At 45.6% G+C, this 23215-nt stretch overlaps 1 protein-coding gene across 1 annotated transcript in view; it reads left to right on the forward strand.

Annotated features, from left to right (window-relative positions):
- The first annotated feature begins 3463 nt into the window (after positions 1–3463).
- Positions 3464–23215, forward strand: part of LOC119163039 (uncharacterized) — a 162788-nt gene continuing 143036 nt past the window's right edge. Inside the window, exons 1-3 of the mRNA XM_075874273.1 lie at positions 3464–3627; positions 8021–8050; positions 21835–21921. Coding sequence (XP_075730388.1) covers positions 3492–3627; positions 8021–8050; positions 21835–21921 — 253 coding nt within the window. The 5' untranslated portion in view covers positions 3464–3491. The remainder of the gene's footprint in view (positions 3628–8020; positions 8051–21834; positions 21922–23215) is intronic.

A 23215-nucleotide genomic window follows, 5' to 3' on the forward strand; every position in this document is an offset into this window, starting at 1 on the left:
TTTCTATTCACATAGGGCTGGTCTGCCGATATCACCACTATGCAACTTTTGTTCAGAATTGGAAACAATAGAGCACTATTTTTTATCATGTCGCCGATACAAATTGCTTAGGAAAACATTCTTAGCCCTCCCGTTCACTGGCCTGGGGTGGAATTTCACTATATAAAACATACTTTCCTTCGGTGCTTACGATCTGGGCTTCAGCCACGAGAACGTTTTCTACGCAGTTTGCAAGTACCTAAATGAAAGTAAAAGAATTAAGCTTTTAATTGCATGATTAATAATCCTGCAAAAAATAATAATAATTCCAACGAACACAAGAGCATTGTTTACATATCCTGATTCTTATTCAAGGTAATGAATAGTTGTCTTATCTGCACGAGTGACAAGCAACTATTACACTCCATTCATTCTGACTAGGGTGTCTTTACTTTTTTCATTCTTTTTTCTGGTGGGTGGTTTCGATATTTAAAAAAAAACTTACTTAATTAAGTCATCGATTCTTGGCCAATCCCTCTGAGTGGGTACAAGCCATGTCTGTGGATTCATCATCATCATCATCACAGCGTCGGTGGTCTACACGCACCACCCGAGTTAGCACTTACTTGGATTTGCGGCCTGCTGACGCTCCTCGCCCTTATAGATCGTTTCTACGTGAATAAATCACGTGGCAAGAAACAGTGCTTTGAACTGCTAACTACATTGCTGTGGAGGTTATCAAGATTGAGGTTGCCACAAATTGACATAGCTTTAGTCTGTTACTTTTTCAGTGACATATCAATCTCAAAAAGTCTGTGTCGCTCGCTTGCCACACCTTGCTATGGCGAAAGCACCATCCCTGTCAGAAAGTACAACACATAGCGAATGCTGGGTCCCCATTTCACCCAGAGAACTGTATTTTTTGTGTTAGAGGTTTCGTAATCTGTCTTAGGTTTGCTGTAGGTAGCCTATCTGTGACATGTCCTGTCGCGGACCATTGGTGGAGGGGTCTTTTGTATTGAAAGGCAGTGCACTGTTCTCACAATACAAAAAAAAAATGTTGACAGTCAGCGATGTGTGCGCCCCATTTTCGTGTGTGCTGAGCCTTTATCACGCTGTTCTCTAAGCGTGTACAACCAACAAGCGCAGCTCTCCGTACTTCTCCAGTAGATTGATTGATATGGGGGGTTTAACGTCCGAAAAAGCACCATATGATTATGATAGTGGAGGGCTCTGGAAATTTACACCACGTAGGGTTCTTCAACGTGCACCAAAATCTGAGCACACGGGCCTACAACATTTCCGCCTCCATCGGAAATGCAGCCACCGCAGCCGGGATTCGATCCCGCGACCTGCGGGTCAGCAGCTGAGTACCTTAGCCACTACACCACCGCGGTGGAGCGTACTTCTGCTGTAGATCGCGTTTCTTTAAAGCTTGCATATTATTGAACTTTTCTAAAACAATATACAAGGCTAACAATATTCTGCTTCTTAGTAAAGTAAGCGTTCTAATTTTCGACTGAGCTTTAACCATTAGGCTCGCGCCTTTCTGACATCTTGAGTTCAATTTCTAACGATGGTAATTCCTCATTGACTCCTGTCGATTTCGGAAAGGATCTGCGCTTGGTTCATTACTACTCGTGATCTATACTGGGGGCTTCATAACAGAGGTGGAATCCGGGAATTTAGAAACAAATAGGATTGAGTAGGTCATGCGAGAGTCCAACAAGGGTACCTCAGTATCAGAGCTATAGCTGTAACGCACGCTAAAGATGAAGTTACTAGTCTCTTCAAAAAGTGGCCAACAATATTTCATAGCAGTTGTGGGCTTAGAGGAATAGGCTCACTTAATAATCAGTTTTTATGACTAAGTCGTTGTCCTGCCACAATGCGTGATCCTAGCAACAAAATAAGAGAGAATGAAGCTATGCTGGCAAGCATTCAGTCTTAAAAGACTCGAAACAAGCAAGAAGTTGTGTTCAGAACTTCTTTCTTGTGTTCGAGTGGTGAGTATCTAAGAATGAATAGCAATTGAGGGTAAATCGGATGACTTCGTGAACTGTTCATGACTGTGAATGTTGGGGAACAGCCGAGTTTGAGCTGTGACAGTCGTCATAACCACACCGCTATAGAACAAACAGACCAAGAGCTGAATCACAGACAGCTATCATGTTAAAGAAACTACGCACTTTGCAGTATATAAAGCTCACGAAAGAGTCACATGCAGGAATGATGAAAGGAGCATTAGCGCTCGTTGGAACTAACTTGATGCATCCGTTATTTTGCCGAAATACGGTACAGGCTATGGAGGACCAGACGAGAGAAACGCTGAGCGCAAGGAATGGACCGATTGCACTTGACAGCTAACTGGTTAATTCGTTTTGCTGAGTACATTGGTGCTGACAATGCATCTATTGCTCAGTGTTGTAGCAGACATCCTAGCGCAATGACTATGTTAAAGAAAGCCTAGTAATAATATCGTGTCGGCATTGGTACACTTGCCATCGAATTTTCTACCGGTATCGCTAGCGGCGACGTAAGTTCCAGAATAATCTGTAAAGTTCACAAAGTGGGCGCAACCTTAACAAAATTAATTACTGCCATCGCGAAGTTTCTCAAACAGTGTAGGCGCGGTTTGCGCTGAAAAGTATTGGCAGTGAAACGATGCGATAACAAAATTTGAAGACGGAACGTGGTAACATTTTTTACGGCTTTCTTGATTCATTCTCCGTCATGTAGAAGTGTCACAATGCACTCTACATGCACTTGCACTAAATTCAGCGTGGTTTACCTCATGTATTATTCCAGTATAGAATTGCCATTCCAATTCTTTATTACTGTTGGCCTCCATGTGCGAAAGTCACGCATGACCCCGTTTGTAACCGTGCATTATTGAAATGCATCGCCTGTACAGTTCCTACACCGTTCCTATATCGGGGACATCAGTGTGCCGATACGATCGATGCAGACGCCACTGGTATCACTTGCTCTTCAGATGAAGACGAAGAAACCAGCTGAACGTCTGTGTTTCATCCTCCGCCACCATGGCTGTTACCGGTGCTGGCGGGTGGCTCTGTCTTATCGCGATCCTTGTCGATTTGTTGAGGATTTCTTGCACAGGAATGTAATGAGCATTCAGAGTCATCTGCGATCTCATCGCCAAGGCGTCGCCACTGCTCTGAAGTCAGGCTGATACGATATCATGAAAACTTGTTTGCAACGTAACGTCGAGGTTCAAAGTCCCCTTAGAAAAAAGGGATAACAGGCTGAAAAGAAAGCAAGACAGCTGCGAAGCAGACGGACTGTGTTTTGCCAGCAGCCATCCTATTGTGCTGCTCACAGAAAATGACTCCGCTGTACCGCCCGTAACTTACATGACGTGCTTGTTAAGCAGACAAAGCGTGGGCAAAGCTACGAGTTCATGAAATTTGGCGCTACAGTAGCGTGCACTCTTTGTTGGCCAGGTTCACGCCTGGCCCATTGTTGGCCACGCCCCGTGGCCTACGATATAAATGCTGTTTCTCAGTGAAGCGGTGGTGCTTCACAGCAGAGCTGAAAAGTGCGGAACGAGACCCGTTACGGTAAACATGAAGTTCGTGTTCGGTGTAGCAGTTCTGGTCACCATTGTCGCATTGACTGCAGCCACTAGTGAGTAATAGTTTGTTTATTATGGCTAAATACAGAGTGTTTCAAAACATATTTCGGTATTGTTTAAAAGTCAGGAAATGATGCTATTTGCTTGCTGTCTTCACAATTACTGTGGCAGCCAACATCAAAAGAAGGTTGAAGACGTCATTCGGAACGGTAGTTAGGAAAGTTAACTTCATTACCTCTTTAATTAGTGGAGTTTGGCAGTTAAGTGACAATAAAAAAAATTATGTTCTTGAGGCGAGAAACCCATTGCCGCTTTGATATTACAGAAAATCGGCTTCTAGTAATAACTACGAATTAATAATAATCTGAGTTCTGCGGCGAACCCAAGACACCGGCAGCGGGTTTTCTGCGACACCAGCTTTTTAACACTATCGCGTTAAAACCAATGTACCAAAGAGCGCAACAAGCAGACGACTACAACAAAGTCACTGTTCAAAACAGCGGTTACAGGGCTGTAGTTCTTCCCCGTTCAATAACGTATGTGCATCATGCGTGTTGTAATGGTGAGCGCAGCCCACACACCCACCAAAGATGTCGGTTGATGGCTGATATAACGCTCGCTCATTTCAGTTGCCCTTTCGCGTTTCGGTGTTTCAGCAGACTTGGTGAGAATTTCCTTGATTCGCAGTTATTACTAGAGGCCGCTTTCCCGAAATCTCAGAGCGACAATTGGTTTTTCGCATGAAAGACTTCAACTCTCCCATTTGACTTGACTGATTAACTCAACTAATAATAAGTTAAATATTTTAAATTCTGAATTACCGTTCTAAATAACATTCTTGACCACCTTACAATGCCTGCCACTATATAAAACAGGACAGCGGGCAATTAGCGCCGTTTCTTAGATTTTTAAGACTAGTAGACATATTTCCTTGTGTTCGAGTGGTGAGTATTTAAGAATGAATAGCAATTGAGGGTAAATCGGATGAATTCATGAACTGTTCATGACTGTGAATGAATTCTAAGAATGAGCTAAGAATGGCCTTCTCTTCTTTCAACAAGTGACGAAAGAAGCTCGGAAACCACTGGTCACAGCCATTGTATGAGCCAGTGTGTGGTCATCCCTTGGCACAACGCAGGCAGATACAGAAATTGAATTGAAGGAGGAAACATAGTGAAAATAGTGAAATATCAGCGAAAAAGCCTTGGTTGATTCTTTTGTCACCGGAATATTTGTACCACGGAGAAACACGCACTCTTACAGAGATTATGAAATGTTCGCTGTACAATGGTGCGAGAGTTCACACAATATTTATGGTGCTGGGAAGTTGTGTCACTGTTTAGCGTGGATATACCCACTTTGACTCTTGATGGTACACCTAACCCCGACGAGTAATCTTCATGAACCATAACCACAACCATAGTTAATAAATGAACGAATGCTTGCGGTAGCTCGATTAGTTTACGGCGATAGCGTATTGGGAAAAAGAAGAGAGATATGAGAAAAAGCGCCGCATATTGAACGCACACCATACGTTAAGGTAGTCGTCTCACGGCATGTGAAAGTGTGATGGAACACTACGGGCCGGCCTCGAGGGAAACGCAAAGTGCGTCGCCGTGCGCTTGTTGTGCAACCGCAATTATTCTCGGGGTGAGCTTAAGCGGTTATCGGTATAAGGGAGTTTTAGAATAACGTTAGCAGGCACTGTGGTTGTTGAGAGCATAGTGGGCGCAATATGAGTTTTAGAACAGCGTTTGCCCTTCTGCAAACCGCAACGCACGATCGCAGCGACACCGTAGCCTAGAAACCAGCCTTTGCGGGCTGCACGCGGGCTGCAAACGCCACCCGCTATTTCAAATTTTCTGTGGGCGTGCCGTGAACGGCGGCTCACGCTACGACGCATGCGCAGTAACGGTGACCGCATCGCAAGGGCTTGCAGTGCGCTATTCTAAGACTCCCTATTAAAACCAGGTGAAGCAGACCTCTCACATGCATACGTCAAGTAACCTGCACTTCGCCGATGACATTACATTGCTGAGTAACTCAGGAGACGAATTGCAACTCATGATTACGGAGTTAGACGAGGTTAGCAGAAAGTTGTTTCTTAAAATTAATCTGCAGAAAACGAAAGTAATGTACCACAACCTCAGAAGAGAGCAGCGCTTCGAGATAGGTAATAATGCACTTCTAGTTGTAAAAGTCTATGTCTACTTAGGGCAGGTAGTAACCGCAGTGCCAAACCACGAGATTGAAGTAAATAGGAGAATAAGAATGGGGCTGAGAACATTTGGCAAGCACTCTCAAATCACGACAGGTAGATTGCCACTATCTCTCAAAAGGAAGGTATATAACAGCTGCATCTTGCCGGTACTTAGCTATGGAGCAGAAACCTGGAGATTTACTAAATAGGGTGCAGCTTAAATTAAGAACGACGCAGCGAGCAATGGAAAGAAAAATGGTAGGTGTTACCTTACTAGACAAGAACAGCGAAGAGTGGATTAGGGAACAAACGGGGGTTAAGGATATCATCGTGGAAATCAAGAAGATGAAATGGACATGAGCCGGGCATGTAGCGCGTAGACAGGATAACCGCTGGTCATTAAGAGTAACTAACTGGATTCTCAGAGAAGGCAAGCGTGTCAGGGGGAGACAGAAGGTTAGGTGGGTAGATGAGATTAAGAAGTTTGCGGGCAGCAGCAAGCACAGGACTGAGTTCACAGGCGGAACGTGTGAGAGGCCTTTGCCCTACAGTGGACATAGTCAGGCTGATGATGGTGATAATGAAGCAGACGTGCGTCGCAGTTCGGATGAATGCTAAGAACGAGGCCGACGCTTGGGCTTAGGTCGCCCAAGGTTACACAGCAGGCTGTGTTAGCGCTCTGTTAGGTCGCCACTTCACGGCGTATTGAAGGGACTTTGAAATGGTTTTTTGAAGTTTTGTCAGCGTATAGGCTATAACATCATTAAACGGTTTGCACCACAAATTAAGTGACACGCCGTGTATCAAGGCCGCCACGACAATTATATCATACCCACCTACTCACCTTCTCACGTCTGTCTGGCCTCCTCAACTCATGAGGGATGCTGGCATCGCTGGCGATCGCGTAGCTCTCATGAGCGCGCTAGAAAATTGGGGATATTCGCAGTCTAGACCTCCAAGATAGCACGCTCACAGGTTGCGTTCAGTCTCGAATGACATCACATTGTAAGCCCAGCAGCGCGCATGCCATATGGTAACAAAGATGAATATAGCGTTGTGGTTCATTTCTGCTCTGACAGGTGCCGACTTCTTCGTATTCTACAGTCCATGAAGGCCAATCAGACCAGCAGCCATGGTGGCGTGCTCATGTCGCTTTGCGAATTGGCAGTTGAAAACGCGTTTGGCCGAGCTGCACCGATCTGCACTAATATGCAGTGATTCGCTGCCTTAAAACGTTGTAATAAATCACGCAGTGTACGCAGAGAGCACCAATAGGTCTCTGAATAACCCCTGGGACTTGATCTGCCGGCCCAATGCGTGTGTACGAAATCACCAAAACCATTTCAGGGTCTCTTTAAGGCGTACACAAAATTGTACTCCTCTTGATAACGTCCTAAATAGGACATCCATAAGTTTCAGGGGCTAATCGTGAAGGCCACAATAATGTTACATTGCCCTACTTGGCTCTCAAAGGGCGATACTACACCAAGGTCACTGCGAGAGGACCGAAGGGGCGCGTGTTTCAAGCCTCTAAAGTGTGACCGTGGCGCAGTGTTTAAAAGCCGACACACGTAAGCGCTTTATTCCTTCGGTTGTCAATGCATATGTAAGTCCGAGGTGGTAAGCATGTGCGTGCACAACGAAAGTGCACAACAAGTGAAACAGTGATGATTAGATGCGCGAAGACAACAAACAGTATTCAGATGAATGCTCCTTTGACCATGCATTCACACCGTTTGCTTTCTTCGCGTACCTAATTACAGCCATGCCATCACTGTTTTTTCACTTGTTAATATTTCTGCTGTTTACTCTTGTGGGGTAAAGCTGTCTTAGATTTAAATATGCATTGCCAACGAAATAAATAAAGCTATTGATTGCCCGCACTCGCATGGGTCATGTTTTTTTTTATGTGGGGCGTCTTGTTTTCTTGTGCTGTTATATTAGTACAGGAACATGCACCAACTAGCCCCAAATTACGTTTTACTAAAGTGTAATATAAACGACTGTTTATGAGAAATGAACAGTAATGAATAATCTCTGTTTATCGCAGAGGATTTAACGCTATGTGTCTTCTGCCTTTCATAATCACTATGTAATATAAATGCAGGTTGACTAATTACATTTTCGTTCAGAGCCACGCGCACAGAGTGATCATGTATGACGAAACATGTGCTGCGAGAAAGTGTGCAGTTTTGTGCGTGAAACTCAAGTACTGCTCTTCACGCACTCTTTGTTTCTTCTTTCAGAGGGAAAGCATGGCAAGGGAAAGACGAACGGTAGGCACCACCGCAGCTGACAATCTTTTACTGCGACCAAATTTCGTTTCATTTTGTCTTTTTGCATGCTGTCGCGGCTCTAACGCACTACACAGAGGAGTGGGTGGGACTGCTTTGAAGCTTATCCCATCAGATGTGGCAGCTAGATACAGGCAGGATCGCACTTGTTATCTGAACTTCAGATGAAGAAGTGAACACATTGCTTGACGATCTGCATATCGCGTCGACAGCCATTTGCAGTGAGTCAAAATACTTATATAGGTGCCAATGAATGTCCTCACCCACGCTTTATAAAACATGGCATCGTCTCGTGGTAGATACGGAAGAGGGAAACGAGACCGTCAAACGTGAAATGCTTTATTCGGCTCATTTTGGGCGAACCTGTAACAGAAGATCAAGTAAATAGTTTGTTGTTCCGCTTGTTTTTTTTTTCGAAAAGAGCTGAAAGATTCGGAAAGCGAAGCTGGGCTAAATTTTACGATGATTTAAACCACACCCAAATGTTCTTCACATTAAAGCATTCGTTATTAACCCCCGGATTGACCACCCTTGTTGAATCGGCAGTCGCCTTTTCCTGTCTCCCCCACACATCTTCGTCTTTTCTCTTACTTTAAATCTTTTCTCTCCTCTACTCTCTTCCATTGACTTCCGTGTTTCCTGGCTGCAAGAGTTCACCCTGTGTGGCTATCCTACCTTGGATACACCATATTCGGTTATAGTGGTGGCGTACAGCTGGTGTCTGCAAGGCCTGTGCTTACAGACCTTGCAGCGTCCCCTTGTAGGACTCCATGGTGGGTGGCTTGCGCCGCTGCCGAAAACTAAACATTTATATATGGTTAGTTCCTTCCCCCCACTCCCTGATAGCCCTCAGAAAAGGGGGCGCACCGATTAGGTGTTCCAGTTTTTTGGTTGCCAGAGAGTAGCTTTTCCCCGATTCCACGTTATCCACGCTGACACACCCGGCAAACCAGTGCGAACATTTCCACTTTTTCTAGTTTCAAAGACTTTGACGGAAATCTTTGACCCAGGATATAAAGCATCGAAAAGGGCAAGTGGTGACCTCCTGTTGGAGCTCCGCGACCAGAAACAATATGACAGACTGCCTAATGTAGTGAAATTTGGAGATACCAAATTAATAGTAACCCCACACCGAGCCATGAACACCACTCGTGGCGTTGTTTCAGATCATGACTTGTTAGGGCTGACGAAGATTGAACTCCTGGAGGGTTTCAGCGAAAAGAATGTCATCAACGTGAATCGAATTCGGATGAGGAGTGATGGCAAAGAAGTCCAGACTAAGCACCTAATACTTACTTTCAATTCAAGTGTACTGCCCGACTCCTTCGAGGCTGGGTACATCAAGCTTCGAGTGAGGCCATATATACCAAAGCCTCTCCAATGTTTCAAATGCCAGCGGTTCGGCCACAGTTCCCAGAACTGCCAAGACCGCCTAACTTGTGCGAAATGCAGAGCTGAAGAACACACATCTGATGCCTGTGAAAACTCTCTTCACTGCGTGAACTGTAATGGGGAGCATGCCGCATACTAACGGTCATGCCCATGCTGGAAAAAAGAAAAGAAAAATGTCACAATGAAAGTCAAACAAAACATTTCATTTAGGCAGGCACGAAGGCAGGTGTCCTGCCTAGCAGAAACCAGCTTTGCCGAAGTGGCGCGTCAGGGGGCAGCGCCACGACGGCCTCCGGTGGCTGTCTGGCGCACGCGTAGCGAGCCGGCGGTGACACCATCCGCCCCATCGGTGGTTGCAGCCAGTGCTGCTCCGCCATCCAAGAAGGACCCACCAACCTCCGGGCTGGGGGCCGCGAAGGTCTCGTCTTTTCAGGCGAGGCCCTCAAAACAAATGCAGTGTTCGCAGGAACGCGTGTCCAGCGCCTCGCAAAAGGCATTGGACACAACACCGAGCGTGAGGGAGCAGCCAGCGCCTAAGAATCAGCGCGACTCCATCGACCGATCCAAAAAAGAAAAATGTCATGTCACGGCCCCTGGGAAGGGTCCGCGAGCTAATTTTCCATCCTTGAGCAGACAGCACAAAACACATCTAAAATGGACACACAGACCTTGCCGTGGAATGTGAGAGGACTTCTTCATAACCTCGATGATATTAGAGAACTTCTTTACAAACATACTGCAAAGGTGCTGTGTGTTCAGGAAACACATTTCAAGTGCACACATACAAACGTTCTAAAGCGATATGCCATCTTCCGCAAATATCATGACGACGCTGCCGCCTCGTCGGGCGGTGTTGCTATAATAGTTGATAAAGGTGTTGCTTGTAAGCAATTAAACCTCCGAACTTCTCTAGAGGCAGTTGCTGTCCGAGCAGTGCTGTTCGGGAAGCTACTAACAATTACTTCTATTTACATTCCTCCGTGCTATCAACTTTCGAAGACACAATTTCAAAGCTTCATTGATGAGCTTCCTCCGCCATATATAGTCGTTGGTAATCTAAACACACTTAATTTTCTATGGGGCGACTCGTTTGGATGCGCGAGGACGCCTAATAGAACACTTTCTGTGTTCGTCAGTTGCATGTTTACTTAACAAAAAAGAACCATCATATTATAGCACTACACACAACACATACTCTTCTATAGACCTGAGTATTGTTCCGAGTACACTAATTCCATATCTGGAGTGGTTCGTTTTCAAAAACCCCTTTGGGAGTGACATCTTCCCGATTATGTTGAAGTTACCAGAAGAAGATACATGCTCGCCTAACTTCCTTCGTTGGAAGATGAAGTCAGCCAACTGGGAACTGTTCCTAGAAAAGATATTTTTAGACGAAGATGACATTACTGATTATAATATAGACGATGCTCTGGCATACCTAACAAGTTTTATTATTGACGCTGCAGTGAAATATATTAAGCAAACTAACGGAATGACTAATAAGCGTCGCGTCCCATGGTGGAACGACGATGGTCGGAAAGCGCGCAATAGTCAAAATAAAGCTTGGAATTTACTTCGAAATTACCCAAAGACTGAAAACCTTGTCAATTCGAAACAGTTCAAGTCAGAAGCCAGAAGAAAGCGTCGTTTTGCAAGGAAAGGAAGTTAGAATAGACACATCTCCGGTATATATTCTTACAACGACGAAACGAAGGTTTGGGATAAGGTAAACAAGTTAATGGGTCGGGAGTTACAACCTGTACCCTTGGTAAGTAGCCGAGGTGAGAGCCTGGAGCAGCAGGTGGACTGCCTAGGCGAACACTTTGAATATGTCCCAAGTGCATCACACTATGCAGCAACGTTCTTAAGATTCAAAGAACGCGAAGAGCCCTTAAATGTAAACGTCCATCCAGTGAGACGTACAGCGGCCCATTTACATTAGCTTAACTTAAGGCATCTCTTGCGTGCTGCAACAACTCGGCTCCAGGTGGCGATTGTATTATGTACGAATTGGTCAAGTACCTTCATCCCGAAGCACTGAAAACACATCTAACCCTCTTCAATACCATGTGGGCAGCTGGGTATATTACATTGTCATGGAAAGAAGCGATAGTCATCCCGGTACTTAAACAAGGCAAAGACCCGTCCTTGGCCGCCAGCTACAGGCTAATAGCGTTAAGAAGCTGTCTATGCAAACTATATGAGAAAATGTTAAACCGGCGGCTATTTCACTTTCTAGAAAGTAACAGTATACTAGATCCCCTTCAGTGTGGTTTCAGAGAGGGGAAGTCGACAATAGACCACTTTGTTCGCATAGAGACAAACATCAAAGGTGCATTTATTCATAGGCAGTTTGTACGTTCGGTATTCCTAGACTTAGAGAAAGTTCACGATACCACGTGGCGATTCGGGATTCTACGCAATCTTGCCGCCATGGGCATCCATGGGAACATGTTAAACACAATTGAAAGTTATCTGTCTAACGAAACCTTTCACGTAAAAGTGGGAAATGCTCTCTTCAGATCATTTACCCAAGAGACTGGTATTCCGCAAGGGGGCGTACTTAGTTGCACACTCTTTCTTGTAAAGACGAACTCCCTGCAATCAGTGATTCCAAGCGCGATGTTTTATTCCGTGTATGTTGATGATGTGCCGATGAGTTTCAACTCGTGCAATATGTCTATCTGTGATCGACAAGTGCATCTTGGAATGAATAAATTCTCTAAATGAACGGATGAGAATGGTTTTGAAATAAACACCCAGTAAAGTGCTTGCGTACTTTTCTCCAACAACTGAGGGGTAATGCTACTACCAAGTGTTGCGATCAAGGGAGACCAACTTTCTGTGAGCAGCGAGCATATTCTTGGGAACCACCTTAGATACTAAGCTGACGTTTATTCCTCTTATTAAATATGTAAAAATAGAATGTCTGAAAGCGATGAACGTCCTAAAGCTTGTATCACGTACAACATGAGGTAGAGATCGAAAGTGCCTCTTGAAGTTGTACAAAAGCCTTGTCTGGTCGTGCCTTAATTATGCCTCTATAGTTTATCATTCCGCAACGCCAAGTGGAATAAAAATCCTAGACCCCGTTCACCATCTGGGTATTCGACTTGCAACTGGTGCTTTCAGGACAAGTCCGATCCAGAGCCTCTATGTAGAGTCGCATCAGTGGCCACTTCACCTGCAGCGGTCTTATAGCAGTTTCACATATTTTATAAATGTACACGCAATCATCAAGCATCCTTCTTATTCGGATATAAACGATATGACCGCTGCCACCCTCCTCCATAATCGACCCGCAGCGAGAAAGCCGCTCCCTTTGCTTGTGAGAAACCTAAGTGAGGAAATGTGTGTTCTACTGCTAGAACTTTGTCCTATGCCCACAGCAAAACATTTACCGCCATGGCGGTGGCAGCTTATACATTGTGACACCTCATTTGTCGAGATCACTAAACACGTACCAGAAGCACATATTTAAATGCATTTCCTACAACTCTAGTCCAACTACTCATGCGTAGAGTTTTATATCGACGCTTCTAAGTCGCATGCAGGAGTGGCTTATGCAGCCGTCGGACCATTCTTCTCGGAATCCGGTGTACTGCACCCGGAAACAAGTATCTTTGCGTCTGAGGGTTATGCACTATTGTCGGCTGTGAAGCATATACGGAAATCAAACATACAAAATCAATTATATTTACAGACTCGTTAAGCGTCGTAAATGCATAAAGATTATTTTTCAGATTCAGAAAGGCGGTAATAATTGAGCTGTGTTCCGTTCTGTGGACAGTTTATATGTCCAACCAGCATGTTACTATTTGCTGGGTACCTGGCCATAGAAGCATTGAAGGCAATGTGTTAGCTGACCAAATAGCCAAGCCAATTATATTGCGCGCTATTAACCCTACTGCTACTGCCCGTGCAACAGGTCTAAAACCCTTCCTACGTAAGAAACTGTGAAGCCACTGGCAACACTTGTGGGACACAGAAATAAATAACAAGCTTCACTTGATTAAGCCGCAGTTAGGACACTGGCCCTTCGCTTCGAGAACATGGCAAACTGATGTCCTATTCGGTCGCCTCAGAATAGGACACACATATGGTACCATAGATTTCTGCCGACTGGCGATGAACCTCCTACTTGTGGTAGATGTGGCGAGAGGCTAACCGTTTTCCACGTCCTCCTGGAGTATTCTGAAGCTGAAAGAGAGAGAAATATTTTTCTTTAACATACCACTATCGTTTTCCTTTATAACCCAATATGTTTCTCGGCGAAGAGCCGCTTTTTGATGTAAAATCAGTCCTTGGCTTTCTAAAAGATGTGGTATTGAATGTTTTTAGCCCAACAAGTTCATAGCACATCCTCTGTCCAGATGATGCCGCTATATTAGCAGCTTTCTATAAGCTCAGGCCTCCATGCCCTTGTTTTAGAGGCTCTGCCGAGGCACTAGTGCTCCACGCCAAGTTTTTATTTCATATACGTATTATTTTTAATGAATTTTATGTCTCCACAACACACATCATTTGTCATTGCCATATTTTACTCTATGTATATTTTACGCACCTACAGCGACAGTTTTTAGGCCAATTTACAGCCACGTCACATCTGTTTTATCCATAGTGCGTAATGCACAGTTCATTATCATAACTCTGGCGCTCTTTGGCCACATCTGGCCCTTGCGCCAATAAACTCCACTAATCATCATTCGTTAATAAAATGAGGTGATTGCTGATTGTAACATTGGCTAAAAGAAAACAAAGCACTTTTGCTTCTAGAATGAACCACATGTCCATGTCGGACAGTGGTTTCAGTCTAACTGAGCCAGATCAGTGAAAGCAGCGCTGGCAGTCTGATCTGTGTAAGCAGTAGACTGCTGCATTTACGCGAACATTGATTCTTACAGCTGAAACTTGTTAGCTGCAGCAACGCTCTTTTGTTTCAACTCTACGGTAGCTTTCCCTTTATATAAATCTTAGTTTTGCGGGCTTATCTTACCAGTGTAATAAAGAGAATGTTGAATACAGAATCCAATCACTCAAATTCACTGGTGTGAGATCATTTCGATGACATTAACAAAAAATGTGGGTCCGATATTTTGGAACACCCAAATATGAAATGAAGTGTGGTCCCTTTGCTTTAATATGGAACAAGTCAAAGGTCCCTTCGAGTGGATTCACTGCTAAGCGAAATGCATATGGACGACCTTTTGATAACGACATATAACCTCACAATTATTTGTTTCTGGTGGAAATGTCTGCTTGTTTAGAAAATCTGCTTGATATACAAAATAGCAGCATATCCACGGGGTGAATGATGGAGAGTGGCGCGAAGCATCCGTCCGTCCATTCGTTCTTGCTTCCATCGGTCCATGCGTCCGTCTGTGTTACCGTCCATGCGTCCACCCACCCGTCCGTTTGTGCGTCTGTTCGTGCGTCCACACGTCCATCCGTGCGTCCGTCCCTGCGTTCATCCATGCATCCGCCCCTGCGTCCGTCCATACGTCCAACCGTCCGTGCAGCCATCCGTGCGTCCATCCGTGCATCTGTCTGTGTGTCCGTTCGTCCACTTTAAAGCACCACCATCTCGCATCTTTCATCATATATGCGTCAGTCTGTGTGACCGTCCGCGCGTCCATCCGCCCATCCGTGCGTGCGTCTGTTCGTGCATCCGTCCCTGCGTTCGTCCATGCATCCGGCCTTGCATCCGTCTATGCGTCCATCTGTCCGTGCAGCCATCCATGTGTCCGTCCATGCATCTGTCTTTGTGTCCGTCCATCTAGCCAACACTCCAAGTACCACCAGCTCGCATCTTTTCATCATATATTCCGCATATAGAAGCACCGCCATTCCAATCCTCGCGTCTTGAAAGCGGAAAGTGCTGCCACTTTACTAACCCATCGACGGTGCTCACCCTTAATGAACCGTCTTTCTTCTTAGCGAGTACTGAAAGGTTGACCCAGTCGGTCAGTTCATTCACTTTATTAATTATGTTGGCACGCACAATTCGATCAAGTTCCTTCTTTAGAGGTTCTTCCAGTGCCACCGGAACTCGACTAGCTGGTTGCACGACTGGCACGGCCCCAGGTGCAAACGTCATGCTGTATGCCTGCTGCCAACAACCGAGACCTTCGAAGACATGTCTGGATCTTATTAGAAGCTCGTTGTTTCCAGCCTTGTCTACGATGCATGCTACGCTTGACTAGCACGAGGGCTTCACTTGCTTTAAGTTCAAGTACAGCTTTGCGACCTTTTTTGACTACAAAAAACATGAGCGTAGCCGTAGTATTCGCAAGCCTTACTTCCTTCATACATGTTCCAAAGCATGATATGGTACCGCCGTTATATGCCCGCAAGACAGAGTTCATCGGTTTCAACTGTACAGCTCCATGCAATTTTCGGTAAATTGACATACCCAACAACCTTGCTTGCCGCGTGGTGTCAACTCTAAACCTTATCTGGTAGTTGTTAACTTGAGCCTTAATCATGCAGTTCCTCTCGAATCTTGTGTGATCTCGAGGACGTCCAAGTCTTCGTCTAGGCGTTGGTTAACTTCGCTTACTACAGCTTACGCACAACTTGCAAAGTGGTTATACTTGTGACACAACCGAAATTTCTTTCCGAAGGCTGGACATTGTTTGGGTTTGTGCCAGTGGTTGAACCTGTGGCAGTGACGTTCTTTCGCTTGCTTTCCTTTCTTTGAGGAGGACGGGCGCCTTGAAGTACCATCGAGACTGTCTTCGCCTTTACGCCACACTTCGTTTCACGGTGCTACTGTCTCCGCTGCCATGCACATTTCATCTGCTTTTTGTAAGGTTAACTAGCTGTCCCCCAGCATTTGCTCGCATAGCCTCGGATTGCTTGTGCCAAATACATTTTCGCCCTTTAACGATTCTAGCATCATGCAAAAGGGGCACTGCGCTGCTTGCTTTTTCAAATCACGAATGCATTTATCAAATGGTTCCCCTCAGCTTGCTTTCTTGTACGGAACACGTATCCTTCGTGCACTTCATTGTTGACTTCGGTGCAATAGACATCAAATTTTCTCACCATAGTGCTGTAGTCATTCTTCTTTTCGTTCGGCTCGAACTGGAAGTTCTTGAAGACGTCCAACGAGTCGTCCCCAGCAATGCTCAGCAGTAGCGCTGCCTTCGCTCCTTCCGTTTTGCGCTAGCACGCTGCCGCCATCACCTCCAGAAATAACTGAAACTTCTGCATGAACCACTTCCAATTTTCTGCAATGTTACCCATAAGCCGCAATGGCTCCGGCGTCTTCAGGTGATCCATGATGTGTTGCGCCCGTACTCACAAACGTTCCTAGACTCGACTTTCGCTCTTCACTTGACAAAGTTGACCCCCGTATTCTAGGTCGCCCCTTCATGCAATGCTCCACATTCACTTGAGAAAGCCAATGAGAACGCCACCTCTAGGCAGGGCAACTCACTGCATACCAATGATAATTTGCTGCTATTCTTGCGTAGCGCAGCGTCCTTTTCAGCCGAGCAGCGGCGTAGTGCTAAACTCTGTCAAGTGAAGGGTGAAAGTCGAGTCGAGGAGCGTTTGTGAATACGGGGTTGAGCACTTCGCCGCTAGTCGGCTGAAAATTGCACTGCGCTGCTGAAAAATCACAGCAGATTATCGATGATATGAAGTGACTTGCCCCACCTAGAGACGGCACTTCCATCGGCTTTCTCGAGTGAGGCGAAGCTTTGAGTGAAGAGACGTTCTAGAACACGGGGGTTAGACACGGGAACAATTTCCTGCTGCGTCGAAGGGTCGCTTCTAACACCATGCACAACGAGGGCAACAGACGTAGGTATGACATCATAGAATAAAGAACCAAGTTAGAGTAGGGAAACTGTAGTCTTAACAATAGTACGGAAGATGAGCAGCGATGGCGCATAGAACTGCCGAGGGCAACCAAGAGATGGCGGTGAGTCAACAGGAAGAGAAAAAAAAATAACTTTTTTGTTTTTTATAGAAAAAAAAACAGGGCTGCATTTTTAAAATTTCGTACCAGGAATGCACCCACGTGGTTGCGTCGGCTGATTCTTCATTTTATTGTTGATTTTTTAAACAGAAGTGGACGAAAGAGACTGGAGCTTATGCTGGGCTATACAAGCGTCTCCTTAATTTTTGTCCGCTTGATTTAGGCGCGTCGATACGCCCAGCAGCACACCAAAGCGCCCTTTGGAAGACAGTACCTGTGCGTGTAAGGTTACATGTAACCGCAAGGCATTCATAGGCACCTGGCACCAGTAAAAACAATTTAAGAGTGAGTACGGGAAACAATATTTAGTGACAGCAAACTAGCAATCATGTTTCAATGCAAAAAACAAAAATCTATCGCATTAGAAGCATAATTGTGAGTTCGCAAACGGCGTGCCTTCGTTTTTCGAGGCAAAACGAACAGGAAAGTGTGTCTCTTTAGTAGAAACTATCTGTACAAACAGTCGTAAAAACCAGCATGAGGTGCTTCAGCAAAAGCTTCGAATTACAGCTCCTGCTTTCGCCGAGCTTGGCTCAGCAACTACATTCTTTATTGCAGTACGACATCGTGTGCTCAAGCTGAGGACACAAGGAGGTTGGGTTTTTCGCAAGGAAACCGCGATGAAGTGAAAGTCGAGAGAACGCAATCATTAGAACATGCGCAGGATGAGCGCAAATGAACGTATAGCACGCAAATACACAACGCTGAAAGCGATAACAAGGTGTGAGAGTGAAATTACCGTGAAGAAATAAGAAATATGCGCACACCGGCAAAAATAATCTACCTGTCATTTCCGTGGAACTTGTTGACATCGATGCCTTCGCCGGTATGACACTTCATGCGGCACCATACAGCTGTAGGTATAGTCGCTGTACTGCGGTACAGCGACTATACCTACAGCAACTGCAGTGACTTACTTCAGCGAATAAAAAATGCTAGAACAAAAACGGAACGCCGAGAACTGCGCCAACCATCGGATGAAAGCTAACTGTGCTATGTGCGACAGCTGCCTTTGTCGAACAGCGGCATCCCATGTTTTCCGCTTCGCCACCATCACAGATAAGAGAATCCATAGTACAACTCGCAAGGCACCACGTCGCTAAACAAATTTAGTGCTCAGAAGTACTACCTACAACGCGGAATTCAAATGTTACTCTTGAATTAATTAGGGAAGAGCACTTTTTTTTTGCAAAAATGGTGGATCTCTTTGCTTTATATTTTGAGCTTACAATGGCGCCCCTAGCGAATTTTCGGCATCCCCGAGGACAGATATGAACGGAGCCACTATGGTTCTATGTTAGCTGTCAGTTTTTGTAACTTCAGGCTTTACAAGGACTGACGACACTGGAAGCATGATGGTCAGTGCAAACATGATGACGTGTATAGAGCCACAGCATATAGATTCACGCATGAAGCACCCTGAACATACTGAGCATCACTGCTGTGCAAAGGCACTAATATTATCAGTACGCGTGTCCTATACAATAACATGCATGCGAAGTGCTGCATTCAAATTCACCACGCTCTGGGGATTTCCACTCCCAACCACGTTGCGGCCATGATGCAAGCTCCTTTGGTTACGACATGCCCTTATATTTCCATGAGCTTTTTTCAATTTCAGTTTTCGTTCATTTGCTTTTCACCCACAAAGCCTATCAGAAATGCTCAGCCTATCAGGAATGTTCATTGTTTGAGAAGGTTCGCGATTATTGTAGATCGTTCTGTTATGATTGCGGGCAGGACGCGAACACTCGAGATTATTCTAGAACTTGCGGAAGAGCAGTGACAGGCCTTGAATATTCGATGGTACATGTATAAAAGCCGACGCGCTTCACCACTTATTCTATCGACGGTCGACACTGAGCTGGCCACTATAAGTGCTAATGTGTAATGCCTTAATTTGTCGTTTCGTTGACAGGCAACAAGTTTGGTCAAATCGCTCTCTTCGTCGACGTCACGACGCAGTGACAATATTTATTCACCATATAAGTAGAAGCGAAACTAGCTGCACGAGCGTGCTGCGTGTGCATCCTTGCCGCCTTCGAGAGTAGACGTCTCCATACGTGGAACGATAAAATTTGTCCGAAAGAAGACAAAGGCCCACGAACACGCCTCTGGGAGGCGTGATATTGAGTGGACAAAACGATGGCGTCACAGTTTCACTGACGTAAATACACTGTGAAAATGGTGACTTGGGAGTGGTGCTCATAAGTTCGACATCTGTAGATCCCACTTTGTTACACCTGGTGCGTATCCTCTAGACACCTGGGCACGCCTCTCTACGGAAATGAACGTGCTACCGCGATTGCTCGAGAGCTTAAACCAGGAACCATCGGAAGAGCTGTCCGACCCAGACGATGCACTGAACGAAGCGTTAAACTACACTAACACGCTAGGGTACTACCGACAAAGCCATATGTACTTACCATCGCACAAATCACTCAACCGGGAGCACGCTGTTGCCTCGCGGCAGCTTCAGACCACTTCATTCTCTTGCTTTTACATCCCTTCCACCTCACACAATACCCCTCATGCTTCCTCTATTGTGGAGTGAAGTCTACGGTGTACGATCACTGCACTTGGGAATCTCCACAACCACCGGAGTAACGCCCTATTCATTCACCCTCACATTACTGCTGGGAGACTGCGCTGACCAGTTCAGAAGAGCAACGTCAGCTGATCCAGCGGGCACGTGGTGTGGGACGAGCAAACGGGGCCCTGAACTAAAAGCTCCGCCCAAGGACAATCCTTCGGCCTGCAGTAATAATTCTTCTCTCTCTTTTTCTCTCTCACAAGCACTGTTTTTTTATAACCACCGCAAATGGCCCACTTGCGCTTTATTGATGATTCATATGTGGGGGGTTTAACGTCCAGAAAACCACCATATGATTACGAGAGATGCCTAAGGGAAGGGCTTCAGAAATTTCTACCACCTGAGGTTCTTTAACTTGCACCGAATCGATTGATTGATATGTGGGATTTCACGTCCAGTAACCACCATATGATTATGAGAGACGCCGTAGTGGAGGGCTCCGGAAATTTCGACCACCTGGGGTTCTTTAACGTGCACCCAAATCTGAGCACACGGGCCTACAACGTCTCCACCTCCATTGGAAATGCAGCCGCCGCAGCCGGATTTGATCCCGCGACCTGCGTGTCAGCAGCCGAGTGCCTTAGCCACCTTGCTCCCAAATTTGAGCACACGGGCCTACAGCATTTTCGCCTCCATCGAAAATGCAGCCGCCACCGCCGGGATTTGATCCCGTGACCTGTGGGTCAGCAGCCGAGTACCTTAGCCAGTAGACCCCCGTGGCGAGGCCACATGCGTTTATGACGCCACGCTTGTTGTTGTAGCCGTTTTTATCAACGCTGCCGTCCCGCTCTCCACACCGTCTTTGGCCACATTGACACTTAGAAATTAAGTGAAAAGGAAAGCGTCAGAGCCACCGGAAAGCTACGAGCGCACACGTCGAAAGCCTCCACATTCTGTTTGCCCCTGCGGGATGGCACCGCCGCCACCTTAGTCACTAATTTGAGAATTATTTCTATTTAGCCAGATTTTTCAACACAGAATTTCGTGCCAAATTTTACCTATTCACGCAAAGCACTGAAAAACAGCTTGCACCTTTTCAAACGTTGCTTTGGACGATACGCCAGCAGAAACGACACGAGCGAATGCACCGGCAGCGGCAGCAGATCCAGCTAGCTGTGCACAAAACTGAGACACGTTCGGGCATGCCGACTCGGTACTGCTGCACTATTTACTTCCGGTGTTTTTGGCGATGGTAATCAAAACCAGGCTGCGGATGAACGCGTCATTTCTGAGGCGGTCAGGTTTCGTGGTGTTACACCGGTAGTTTGCTATTTGAGCCGATGCGAACCACCGCCGACATAATTGTCGTTATATTTATTCTGTGGCCGGCTGTTTAGATAACGTGGTTTGAGTTAGTGCAGCCAAACCCTTAAAGTGAAGAGAGGATGTGCTTTCGCATGGCGAAAAGATCGGCCTCGTACCGATTCTAGCGTTACGGCCTCATGGCTTGGTTTTCCGCTTAGGCGGCGAAGCCAGTGAATTTCTGGTGAGTTTTGTCTTTGTCGCTTCCTTCGAGGCCAAGTGTGAACGGGCCTTTAGTGCCATGACCGCTGTATTTCGAACTAATCCTGCATAGGACGCTGCTACACCACCTGACTGACACAATCTTTGCAGTTAGAAAGAGAAAAAAAATGAGAGAAGTAAAGAAAAAAAAAAGATATCTTCTAGGTTGCGCAAAGGCGAAGTGTTGCAGCGGTGCTGCTGATGACAGGGACTTGTAATGCGCCACTGTTAGTTTCTGCCGTTACATGTTTATATGGATGTTGTACTGATTGATCCCTTCTATTGACGCAGTGGTAGTCGTGGATGCGTACCCCGAGAGGCGACCAGTGTACGACTACCCGGCTCCACGCCCATCGTACGCCTACCAGCCTACCTACGGTGAGCATTCAAAAGCGCTTAGGATTCTTGAAGAAACGAAGTGGAAATTTGAAGACTCGCATTTTTTTGGTTACACACAATACTGTTGACCACTGTGAGTGATGCAAAGAAATTATAATAGATGTTATTAGCCCTAAATGTAATTTTATGTGAAAAAAAAAACGTGGACGAAGGGATTAAACATGCCACTGGCAGCTCGGACACGTTATTCGAAGGTCAGAGGTGCAGCAAGTTATCCTTTCGTCCGCTTTTCTTTCTTCATACTTACGTCAGAACCATGCCCCCATCCCCCTGCCTATACTTTCCTAGACATCATTCTCAGTATTGTTAGGATGCTTGAGTTATTCCGATTCACGATCTGTGTGTGTGTGTGTGTGTGTGTGTGCGTGTGCGTGTGTGCGTGTGTGCGTGTGTGTGTGTGTGTGTGTGTGTGTGTGTGTGTGTGTGTGTGTGTGTGTGTGTGTGTGTGTGTGTGTGTGTGTGTGTGTGTGTGTGTAAGCCTCTTCACGGCAACTTGGGTCAAACCTTGGCTCAGTGGGCTTGGCAGTCGGATTTGTGTCGTGTGCACCGCGTCCGAAAACAGCCATTGTAGAAGGTTGGGTCAGTAGGATTGCCGTCGTTTGATGAGCCTCTGTGAGTCGATTCATTTGCTTATGTACAATTGGGTATGTACAAGCTATTTACAAAGTGTACAAAGCCAATAGAATCAGAGCGACCTCGTAGTTCAATGAAACAATAATATCAAGCAGCATTTTATACATGCTAATATACAATTGACCATAGAACACTCTATTCATATAGTAGCGAAACGTGCTGGATTTATTCAATGCCTATAATGGCCTGCATTGATTAAGAAAATCATTTTCATCAGTAGAAACCTCAGCAGCTATGCAGGGTTTTGATGAACAAAATGTAGAAATAGTGAAGCAATCTACAGCTGTTCCACAGCCACCGCAACTCCTTGAAATGAACAAAAAAATTTTGATAAACAAGAGTGTGAGGCAGGTAGACAAGACTTCTCGAATGATTTTCCCCGCGTGCTTCATGAGGTTATCAAGGCCCTAGATTGGGTACGGTTAGGTATAGGATTTGATCGAATGTACTTTAGTAACCTTTATTAACTAGCTCTGCAGCCTACTCAACTATTGATAAACTTGCCTCAGATATCAGCTACTTTTGGTCAAGTGCGACGATGCTGAGAATCATCTGAGACCCTCAAATTTGCTGTTTTTCGGTACTGCCGATAAGCAGGATGAATAGGGGTCACAGTATGAGTCGTGTTTCCTTTCATTCT

The sequence above is a fragment of the Rhipicephalus microplus genome, chromosome 9 (genome assembly GCF_043290135.1).
Source record: "Rhipicephalus microplus isolate Deutch F79 chromosome 9, USDA_Rmic, whole genome shotgun sequence".
Classification (NCBI taxonomy): Eukaryota; Metazoa; Arthropoda; class Arachnida; order Ixodida; family Ixodidae; genus Rhipicephalus; species Rhipicephalus microplus.